General features: G+C 27.4%; 1 protein-coding gene across 1 annotated transcript in view; it reads left to right on the top strand.

Moving 5' to 3' along the window:
• The window catches only part of LOC129964232 (synaptonemal complex protein 2-like), a 49,839-nt gene that overhangs the window by 26,795 nt on the left and 10,505 nt on the right, over window positions 1–12,539 (top strand). Inside the window, exons 23-29 of the mRNA XM_056078956.1 lie at window positions 2,698–2,868; window positions 3,610–3,652; window positions 5,482–6,346; window positions 6,446–6,507; window positions 8,310–8,355; window positions 9,007–9,173; window positions 10,137–10,237. Coding sequence (XP_055934931.1) covers window positions 2,698–2,868; window positions 3,610–3,652; window positions 5,482–6,346; window positions 6,446–6,507; window positions 8,310–8,355; window positions 9,007–9,173; window positions 10,137–10,237 — 1,455 coding nt within the window. The remainder of the gene's footprint in view (window positions 1–2,697; window positions 2,869–3,609; window positions 3,653–5,481; window positions 6,347–6,445; window positions 6,508–8,309; window positions 8,356–9,006; window positions 9,174–10,136; window positions 10,238–12,539) is intronic.

Here is a 12,539-nt window from a genome sequence, read left to right as displayed (position 1 = left end):
GTAGACATAGAATATTAAAAACTTTTAGGTTACAGTGCTATGCGGTGGTTAGCGTTACGACCAGCTATTGAGCGCGTGTTGGAAATATTTCCTGCATCAAAATCGTATTTTGCGTCTAATGAAAAAACTCCGACAATTATTAAAAATTATTATGAGAATTCTGAAACCGAACCTTGGCTTTTCTTTCTCCATAATGTGTCGTCAATGTTTCATAACACGGTATTAAAGATAGAAAGACAGGATATTTCTATGTTGGAAACAAATATTATTTATAAGGACCTGACAGGATAAACCAAAATTGCTGACAGGATAGCAAGTGTGTTTCTGCCCCTGCAAGTTCGACAAAATTTAAAAAGGCTAGAAGAAGACGGCTTAGTTAAATCGAATATTTTCAAAGAAAAAGTGGTGGAATTTTACAGCACATGTTTTTAGTATCTGGAAGAATGGGAAGGCCATTTTGGGGGAATCGAGAAGTTTAATTGGATTACATTAAACATGAAACCTATGCATCAAATGGTTCAAGTATGCAGTGACTATTTAATTCAACATTGTCCGGAAATAAATGTAATTGAAGATGAGCTCTTTGATGAAATCTGTTTCATTCAGCGCTACACCACAGATGAGAAACTTGGGCATTGGAAACAAAATTGTGTTTCAGTATCAGATAGGTGGATTGAAATTTTTAAAGCCTTTAAAGAAAATGACATGTCCAATAATATTGGTAAATTGATAGAGTATTGCCTCCGTATGCCAGGAACTAATGCACCAACTGAACGGGTTTATTCTTTATTAAACAACATCTGGACAAGCGAGAAAACCCAATTGAAAGTGGAAGGTTTGAAATCCTTGTTGATTGTCAAAAATAATTTAAATGCAACCTGTATGGAATTCTATGAAAATATACAGAAAAACAAAAATTTGTTAAAAGCAATTCACTCCTCAGAAAAATATAAAAAAACAAACTAAATTAAATAACTCCTTATGTTTTATTATGTTATTACATTAGGTATGGCTTATCATGTTATATTATGTTTTATTTTTATACTGTAAAATCATATTTTAGTTTTCACATTTCTTGTGTTTAAATAAATGCAACATTTTTTGATATCTAATAGTTTTTTATTTGCTTAGGTATACAGGTTGGCCGTTGGGTGAATTTTTGATAAAAATTAATAAAATTTGGGCGTGGCTGGTCAAAATTCATGTTGTCCTGGTTTCAGGTTAAAAAAAAAATGGTCACCTTACCATATGATGAATTGGTTGATAAAATGAATGATGAAATTGGTTGATAATTTATTGACTATAATTTCAATTTCTGAAATTTGTTTGATCAAGAAATTAAAAGCTACCAAAGAAATGTTTATTTATCTTAAACAGGAACTGAAAATACTTATTTTGTTAACTTTTGGTTAAAGTATTCAGACTGCTAGAAAGATGTGAAGTTGAAACACCAGTCTTGGCCAAAATTGTTAAATCCATTTTACCTTGTTTTCAAGCTTCTATTTTTAAAAGCTAATTTAATTATTTAGAGAATATTATGATAAATGAAGGACTCTTGAGAATGGATAGTCTATATGCAGTACAAACTATAAAATATTATTTTAAAAATGTATATTAATTTTGGGGGTTGGAAATTCTATAATACTTGTTTTTCAAGATTTTGGGGAAAATTTATTAAACCTTCCATCCATGATTTCTTATCCAAAATTTCCTTATTTATTCCTATTTTCTTCCTTATTTCTCATGAACGTTTTTGTTCCTGGCTTCAGTTCCTTTCCAATGTCTGTTAGTACTAGTATTTTAACAGATATTTTTGTTGCTAATGGAGCAATGAACTTTTATTTATTTGCTGATAAAAATGTAAATACTTTAATTCTGAGAACTGCTGTCCCTCCCAAAAAAGTCATCTATATTGAGCAATTATCTTTTTAAAAAACATTGAGAAAATAAAATGCTGAATAATATTGTGAAGTAATGTTGTGAATCAATTATTTTTATAATTGCACTTGCTATATTTTGAAATTGTTTGAAAATATGACATCACAAAATTATTAAAAAATATGCTCATTAGTAAAAGGCTTGCTACTTTTTATAATTCTTTTTCAAAACTGTTCTCCTTGCTTAAAAAAAAAAAAAAAAAAAACTTTTTATGTATGTATGTGCAATGCATTAATATTCTAAGTTATTCAATATGATGTCAGATTTTTCCTTCATGCTAATTTTCAGGATTTTTCATATGGAGTCACAATTACCTCTGGATGTATTTAGTCACACTTTTCTAAACTCTTTAATTTAATCAATATATAAATGTTTCGTTTTAGGTAGAATATTCTTTTTTATTTTAATAATTTTGTGAAAATTTATTTTTGTTTATTCATTTATTATAAATCATAATTTTGCACTTATTATTATTTAAGTAAAAACTGGGCATAAATGAATGAAAGTAATGAAACAGATGAAAAATGAGTCTTCACAAATGAATAGTAAATGTACATGAATATAAATGCTTCCTCTGATTTAAGTATTTAAGATTTTAAAGTTAATTATATTTTATTTTATCATTTTTACTATGAAAATAATGTTAGTAATTTGTTAATGCTTGTTAAATTTGTATGAATATCCTAGTAATGTTCATTATGTATTGTAATAACTTAATCAATTTTATAGTAAAACATTTTTTTTTCACATTTTATTTAGTGATAATGAAAATAACGAAGCTTTCAGTACTCCTCCTACAAAACCAGTAAAGAAACGAAGATTAAAGTCTGTTTTCTTAACTGATACAGAAACAGGCAGTAGTAATGTGAGTTGGATTGGAGGAAAAAAATCTTGTTTGTTTGAAACACCCCCAAAACGGTTTTCGAGACGGTAAACCAATCTATTTGAAATATTTCTGACTTTGTTGATAATTAAAATGAAAACCTCAATTATCAAAAGAGTATCTTAAATTGTATATGATGTAAAGGAGTAATTTGCGATTTTTATCAAGAAAAAGTAAAAGTGATAAACAATGAAAATTTTTAGATACAATTAAAGATCTTTTGATTGTATTGTTATTTTTCTTAATAAAATTGGACAATTTAATAGTAAAAAATCTCAATATGGTAATGGATGCATTTTAAACTTTATATTCATAAGTATGCATGCATATTTATTTTATTGTTTTTGTATTGAGAAGATAAAATAGGCATGGTTAAATTTTCCATATAATTAATTACAGAATTTTCAGTGGCAAGAATTGTATTATTTTCATTTAACACAAAGTTTTTATAGCTTGGTACGTGGATGAATATTTAAATTTTATAATTAAACATTCTTCAGGTGAGAACTTTTTGTAATTTATTTTGTATTATATAAAAAAAATTAATGATTATGTAAGCTTGCTTTAATTGTAAATTTGTTTTAAATACTCTGAATATATTAAATGAAGAATTATAAAAAATAAAATAAAGCTATCTTTACTTAACATTTTTGAAGAAATTGTAGTTTGCACTACTCTATTAAAGAATTTGATTGTCATAAGTTTTATTTCTTAGACAATTTTTTACAAATTTAATTCAACATGCTTGTTATTGAACAAAATTTATTTATGTACATTTTTCATTATAGAATTAAAAATAAGCAGGCATCCAAAAGAGCGAGTCCGAAAAAGGTAACTTTTTCTTTGTTGCATAAGTTATCTTAATTTTATTCTGTTTTTCATTATGAAATTGGCATTTTTCTTTGTTTAAATTTTATTTTTTGTAACTTATTCAATCATTTTTTGTATAATCATACTTGTTATTATAGACATAATGCTAGGAATGAATTTATCAAATAATATACACTTGTAATGCCAGTTATTACTGACTTTTTAACCATAGATTAACTAAATATAGAATTTCTTGTAAGAAATTTGTGTACATATGTAAAAAAAAAATACATAGCACGAAGTTGAAGAGAGGGGATGTTTTTGCTAAATTTCCTTCATTCTACCAGACTCTTTTTTTAAACGAATTTAAATTAAAAGTGTAATTCAGATCTATAATACTTTATTAAACAGTTCAAAATAAGCTTGTGTGAACGTTAATCATTGCTTATCAATGCATTAGTTTGAAAATTTATAACCCCATAAATTATGTTTGATTTTTCTACTTAATGTAACTAGGCTAATTTTAAATTTATGTTCAAAATTTTTGTTATTGAATTTATTTCTTCCAAACCAATGAAATATATTCCAGTAATTTTTTTCATGCATTCACAGCCATTGATGAATCAGGGTATCATATGGTATGATTAGATAATAGTTACTGATGCAGTATATGATATAGTTTATAAAGATTTCATTAAAAAAAGAATTCTAATCTGTTTCTGTAAATCCCCCCCCCATAATTTATTTGATACTGGAACAAAAATAAGACTGATAATTTGATATATCAATAAACTAGTTTTGCTATTAGAATGTTCAGCCTATATGTGCAATTGTTTTTTTCTTTGTCAAAACCTTGACTTTAAATAAATAAGAAAATTAAGAGGAATTTTAACAGAAAATAATTTAAAATTCTGAAAGTAATAAAAAGTAAAATTGAATCCACTTGTTTTGACAGATGTCACAGTTTATAACATTCTTTCTAAAAGAAAACAAATATATTGATTCACATATCATTATATCAGAGCTTACAAATGATTGGGTTTTAATACTATAAATTTTTGACAGCTTATTATAAGTTTCCAACAACTCAAAGTCACAGTATGCAAAAACTTATTATTTTCATGTAAGTGTGTTTGAGAATTGTTGGAAAGTATTCTTATTCATGAAAATTCTGATGTTTTAACATAACAATATTCAGAACTGTAATTATTTAGAAAGGAATGCTTTCATTATGCAACAAGTAGCTATAATTATAATTCAACTTCAGTGAATTCAAGTGAAGCATTTAATTTAATATTCTAATATATATTTTATATTTTAAATATTTCTTCCTTTTTGTAAATAGAAAGTAATTTCTAAAATTAGAAAATAATATCTTGTATATAAAGATTAAGATTATAATTTTACTGTAGGAAAGTATAACCTTTATTTCTGCTATTCAGCAACAATGTTCAGTTTGTCCAAGTTCTAAATTTACTGAAAGAACAAGTTTTTAAGAGTATTTATTTGATTTGCATTTTAAAACAATGTTAGATCTTTTGTAGTTGCTTATATTAATTTATAGTCTGAAAATTGCATACTTCATGCTTGGGTTATTTTCATCAACTTAAGGGGGGAATGAACATTATTATTTTTTATTATTATAACTTTATTTAACTCATGAAACATTATTTTTCTTTTTGATTGATTATATATAAAAAAAAATTTAGAATATAGGTTTATTTGTTAAAATGTTAAATATAATATTCTAAAATAATTTATTTTGTAAAAATTTCCATTATATTCTTAAATTATGTTTGCTTGGATAATAAATGTAAAATGTAATTTTTTACTTGTATTTTTATTTTCAGAGGACATACAAATCTACTTCAGTTAATTGTAAAAGGAAACAGGACTCAAATTTTCCTGTGAATGGCTTTGAAATAAAATCTAAAAGTGGACTATCTGATTTGGAAAATTATGAACTGGTTGTGGAAAAGAAAAAAGATAATTGCAAATCTTCACATTTGAATCATAAGCCTTTTACTTTTGAAACTGTCTCTAAAGCTATAAATGCTGCTATGGAAGAAATTTTAAATAAACAAGATTTTGATAATGTATCAAATACATCTAACATTAAATCAAACATGTGTGATAATATCCCAGAATTTCATTATAATGGAGATCTTCCTACAGATGAATCAGTTTTAAATAAAAACCTCAATATCTCAAACAGAAAGCCAACAAACATTAGTGGAAATGATTTGAAATCACATATTGCCAATGAATCAAGCACATTTAAAATAAAACAATCATCATCAGAAGAGAGACATTCAGGAAGTGAAAAATCTGTATTTAAAGAAAAAGATGATGCAAGTAATTCTGATCTACAACAAAAAATTGTATTTAATGACCGACCACTCTCCAGCTCTGTGAAGAAAAGAAAGCAAGCTAATCTTTCTAAACCAAAAGAACAAATTAAAAGAAAGAGTAATGATATTAATAATGCACAGTGTATCAACTTGGACATAGTTACTCATACAAATGATTTTCATGCTCAAGATTTAACTATGCATGATGAAAATTTACAAAACATTCCATCTGCTTTTGTTACACGAATCCTAGAGTCTCCTGATACATCAGAAAAAGAAAAAAATAGTTTTTCATCTATGACAGAAAAAACATCTGAAAAGCATCATTCTACTTGTCTTTCTCCAAATGTTGCTGAACAAAGCTGTGAGTAGATCTATTCAATTTTCATATGATGTAAGTTTGAATAAAAGCCATTTGTTATTTAAATGATGAGCCAAACAATTGATATTAATTTTGTTATAGTGAGCTCCGTGGAGAATAATGAAGCTATAGGCAAAGATCTCCATATCCAAAGGTTTTTTGAAGTAAGTTTCAAAATCGAATTTTGATAAAAATAATTTTTGCAATTATCTGCTCAATACCAGCACTTAGAAACGACTCTACATAATTATTTATCTCTATATTTGAAATGTGTTTCAAACTGTTTTAGTTTTATTTTGAGAAACTATGGGCATGGAATCAGTTATTGTATTAAGATAATAATCTTAATGAAATTTAGTTGGAAAATGAATTTATACTGATAACATTTTTAACAGTTCAAATTTTATATCCAGTAGTATATAGGTTTGATAACAGATTTTCATAAAACAAGACAGCAACCTTTTTCATATAGAATAAGATTTTTCTTGCAATATTTAAAGGCAATGAAGTCAAGAATTTTTTTTCAAGTATGAATTTCTTAGGTAGATAGTGATTTTGTCTATTATTACTTTTAAATAAATGAATGCATGCCAGTTTACTTAAAAATAATTGTTTATTAATGCATTAATTTGAAAAACAATATTTAAATATTATATGCTGTAAAATTTGAAAATAAAATTTGAACAGCTTCTTTATTAAGTACTAGCCGCCTTTGGCAACCAGCCGGTTTGCCAATCTTAATGCTCGTTAAAATTTTAATAATTAACTATTTTATGTAATTCCTACTTTAATAGCTTCTTCATTAAAATATTTTAAAACTTCAAATTTCAATTCACTCAGAATATTATAAAGGCCTTCAGTCATAACGTAATCTGTATCTCTCCAATTTTCTGTTAGCTCCCGTAGAATTTATGCTTTAAATTAAAGTGGAAATGATTAATCTGCAATTAATATAATAATATTTTTTACTGAAACAAAGCATTTTTTTTTTTTTTTTGTAATATGATTACTGATAACAGAGTCACTGAGCATTTAAACCTTATGGACACTAAAGAATATCTTTCTTAATTTATAATATCTCAAGAATTTGTCAACAAAATTTTTTCAGATTCATCTTGAGCAGGTATATTTATTAACAATGTTTAATTTTAAATGCATCAAACACTAAGAAAATAAACAGAATCGTTTAAAATAATCAGTCGAAAACAGGTTAAAAAAATTACTTAAAAAACGATGAACTTAAACTAACATAAATACAATTTAATTGCAAAAGCATACAACTAACCTAAAAATAATTTAAATGGAATCCGCTTCCGTTGAAATGTAAGCAATCAGAATACAATGCGCATGCGTGAATTTTCAACGCCAGTTACGGTAACGCAAATGCGCGAATTTTTCTACGCCAGTTGGAGTAACGCTATGTAGATTAGAAATTTTTAATTTCCTTTAATCTGTTTTATTTTAATTCAAAAGTACTTCAGAATGAATCTGAAAGATCGATTAATTAACAATGTTTAAGTTTAAATGTATCAAACATTAAGAAAATAAACAGAATCGTTTGAAATAATATGCCGAAAAATGTTAGCCCTAGCCTCATTGCTGTTGGTAAAAAAAAAAACTGAAGCCTTACTCATTTGGCGGTGGGGAAAATGAAAGGATTTTTTTGGTGGGAAAGTTAGCTTTTAATTAATAATTAAATTTCTAATTAAAATTTCAAAAAAGGGACCCCAGGTGCACATTCCCGACCACCAAGGTATACACGTACCAAATCTGGTAGCTGTAGGTCAAATGGTCTTTTCTGTAGAGCGCCAACACACACATGCACACATTGAGCTTTATATATAAGTATGGAATAGATAAAGTATTGTAAAATTCAAAATTTTCCTTTTCAGTATTTTTTTTAAAGTTTAATTTTTATCTGTTGTAATTATTAGTTTTTAAGTTATTATTTTTTATTTCTATGTAGGATTTATCTGGTGAATCTTACTGCCCAAATTGTTATAAGTGTGCTGGTAATATTTTTATTTCAAATAATAATTTTAGCTTATTATTCTTGTGAAGGAACATATAAAATTGTATCATTTATTTAAAATTAAAAAAGACATTGAATAAATCTTTTAATAATATTTTTATTAAGTTCTTTTATTTGTAATTTTAGTTTTATATAATATTTAAAATTAATTAGATATAATTTTTAAACCCTTTCTAAGGCCGTGGGAAGTATACTTCCTACCAAATTTATCAATCTTTGTATGAAATTATGTAGGTTGGCATAAGTTCTGACAAATTTTTTTTAGAAAGACAGAAACTTAGATGCTTCAGTTCTTTATCTCACACAAAATGATGCATCTTGGTTTGTCACTTAATTATTAATTAACCAAATTAATTAATTAATCAAATTAAATTTGTCTAATAAGCTAAATGAATCCCTTTTCTTATTCTAATTTCAAGCCTAAAAATATTTTAACATAATATGACTAGAAAAAAATGACCCTTTAAAGAGTTAAATTGCTGGATTTTTAAAGCTGCTTATTGGTTTATGAAAGGGTTTCAAATTTAGTTTTAACTTTTTGTTTGTTTTACTATCAAGAATAGATCTGTGAAAATATTTCAAATTAAAAAGTTATGTTCCCCCAATTACTTTTCTGATGTTTCTTTTTCAGATAATTTTGATATAGCTTTTCCAGTGAATAGGAAAACAAGCAAGTCTAATGAATCATCTACAATTGATAATTTATTGAAGTATATAGCTACAAAAAATTATTTGTCAAATGAAATTAAAAATTGTGAACTGGCTTCTACCCAAAAGTATATAGAGAGCAAGAAAAAAGTAAGCCAATTTTTTTTCCTTTTTCCAGATTTTAGTTACTAAAATTGGTTTGAAACTGTGAATTTTCAAGTGCCATAATAAAATGTTTTAAATGATACTTTTTTAGGGCTAAATTATTGCCAGAAATGTAATACTTTTTAACTTTGATGAAGTGCAATGTTTAAATGATAGATATGTAATGAGATCATTTATTAATTAAACACATACTATGCAATCATTAGGTTTAATTTTTACATGGAAATCAATAAGGTAATAAAAAGATTATTATAATTTCAAAGTAAAATCAAATTAATGTTAAGAATATAACTTTCATAATTTTCATTTGATAATTTGTTTAAAATTATATTTATTTATTTTTGCAGTCTTTAGTCAGTATTAAAAATAGTTAAGGTTAAGGACAATCTAGATATCAAAATGCATTATCATTTTCTTCATTTTCTATGGAAAATTTTATATATTTAGAGTAATTTGTATAATTTAGAAATACTCTTATATACTCTAAATTATGAAATTAATAAAATTCTATAATTTAGAGTATATAAAAATAATTGAATTTATTTATTTATTTTTTTATTTCAAACAAATGCCAAATTTCTAGATACATAAACAACAATGCTTTCCCTCCATTTTTTAGAGAAATTTCAAAGCACACTATTTTACAGTACATTTTCTATGGGACAGAATGGCAATTTGTATGCCATTAAAATAAGAGTTATTTTAAATAAAATTACTCTTCTTTAAAATACATCCTAGATAAATTATAAAATTTGTGACTCATAATAAATGTACAAATTTTCAAGAAAGTTTCTATTTATTAAAAAATATAATGTATAAAAATTTTATGACATAATGGTGTTAGTTTAGTAACAATATCTTTTAAAATGTAATTGTAATAGGATTTGATTATGTAAGTAATTTGACTCTTATACATAACTTGTATTTAATTCTTACTATTTTATTAAGGCATGTTTGAAAACTTTTGAAGATTGCAGTGATAAATTTAAAGCCAGTTCTGAAAAGGATCTACAGAAATTTTCATCACTGGAAAATCATTCAAATTCTGGGTATATATATATATTAGTCATTATTTATTTAAATAAATAGAGAGAGAGAAACAAACAAATTTCTTTGTATTATGTATTCAAAAATGAAAGATGTTCGAAATGTAAAGGAACATTTGAGAAAAAGTGCATTTGTACTAATGATAGAAAACTGAAACATACATTATTTTTCTACATAACTACCCTGGACTTCAATGATCTTTTCCTAGCATTTCACAAGTTTTTTGATCCTGTCCAAAAAATTTTTTGGTTGTATTGGTAACCAATTTTGCAGAGCATCAATAACTCTTTCATCAGTTGCACATCTTCTTTCCTAGCTTTCTTTAAGGATTCAAACATATGCAAATCGCTTGTAGTCAGGTCTGGACTATATGGCGGGTGTTCCAACATTTCAAATCCAAACTCCTTTATTGTTTCGTCCAACTGTTGGGCCAAGCGTTATCTTGCTGGAGGATAACACATTTTCACAGTTTTTCATTGCGCTTGGATCTGATTGCAGGTTTTTATTTAGTTCGCAATATGAAGCAAATCACTGCTCTGATTTTCTTCTTGGTGTAGATTGACAATGGAGCTACCATATTTAACAGTCAACTACACTCCAACAACTAATGTTGGAATGACTGATACGTTTCTGAGAAGTGTTGCTCATTTCACTAATTCAGAGGCTGGATACTAGCAGTGTCACCAAACCCTGGAAAGAGAAATTGCAAAAGTCCTTGTACTTTTTGACTGCGCTTTGTATTTTCTGTATGTTTTGTTAATATAATACTTGAAAAGTTCGATGAATTGTACAATTAAATTGATTTCATATGCATATGAAATGTCTTTGAACATTATTTATCTAAAATAAACTCAATCTGTTACATTAACATTTTTTTTTTTTTTTTTTTTGCTTAGAAAAAGTTCCAAAATACGTGGATAGTTGAATTAGGCAATAAAATAAAACTCGATAAATGCAAATTATTTTATAATGTATGCTCAGAACTCATCTTATGAAGCACTAAAAGGTACTTTTCAACAATCTGTCCCATATTATCTTGGTAATTTGAGAACTAATTATTATGTTCATAAAATACTACAAGATATAATAATAGCTGAAAAATACCTTGTGGCTCTAATTTCGATCATATATTGGGTGGTGATTTGTGCTAACTGTGTTCTGTCAACATTTGATGTAATTGCATTGAGCTCTCAAATACCTTGTGTATATATAAAAAAATTATTATAAAGTCACTATGCATTTCTTACATGAAGAAAATTTTCTGTGATAATGTCTATACATATAGTCACAATTTAAGTATTTCAGTCAACTCTGCATATTTCGGTGTATTTTCTGACACTCCACTGCTGTCCAAAACATTCTCTCCAGCATAATTTGTCATTTCAAACTCTGTAACTGAAATCAGTATTTTCAGCAGTTCAAAGATGCAGAATCTTGCAAAATATATCTTGGGTTTGACATGCTGAGATATGGATTGCAAATTTAAACTTATGGATTCAACAGCAAATGTTACTCAAAAAGCATATCATGCAGCCTATAATAAATTCTAGCCTTTACCCACGACTTCGTTCGCTTGGAAATTTTGATGTGTACGTATGAGAACTGACTGTCTGATCAACATTCGGCAGTGTCCGTATAAAATCGCCTGCGAGCAAAATGGCAAAGCCGCCCATCATCGCCTGATTGGCGTGGATGTCCTGCAGGCTGCGGTTTAACGCCTCTAATGCATGCTTGTGCGACATTGTGCACTCGTCCCGTACTATTAACTTGTACTTCTGCAAAAGGACTCCCTGTTCGTTGTTTTTGGTGATGTTGCATGTTGGGGTATGTTCGCTTGCAAGATTAAGCTGCAATTTGGAAACGGAATCTGGCCACTGTTAAGCGAAGTTGCAACAATGCCCGAGGAAGATACAGCCAGAGCTATATTGTGGTCCTTGCGGAGTTGGGCTAGCAGGAAATTCAGCACAAACGTCTTACTCATACCCCCTGGTGTGTCAAGAAAGAATAATCCACCCTCCGCACTATTTACTCGGTTCAGAATCGTTTCGTAGACTTGACGCTGCTCGGAAAGTAATTGTGATATCATTTCATTGACCTGCGCTTCTGAAACCGCGGTGTCGTAGTTTAGCTCCTTCACAACTTCGCTTGATAATCCCCCTTTTCGCTGCGGTGGGGGTGGGCCGAAATCAGTGAGACATTTTCCAGATGTGGAAATCATTTTATCCTCATTCTATACCAAAGCTCCGTTAATGATTAGGTTATTGTGAGTGCCATCCAGCCTATGCATGATAACTTTTGATAAAG

This window comes from Argiope bruennichi, chromosome 3 (genome assembly GCF_947563725.1).
Source record: "Argiope bruennichi chromosome 3, qqArgBrue1.1, whole genome shotgun sequence".
In the NCBI taxonomy this organism is placed as follows: domain Eukaryota; kingdom Metazoa; phylum Arthropoda; class Arachnida; order Araneae; family Araneidae; genus Argiope; species Argiope bruennichi.
The sequence above is the reverse complement of the archived record's forward strand: the minus strand, read 5'-3'. Positions and strand labels throughout refer to the sequence as shown.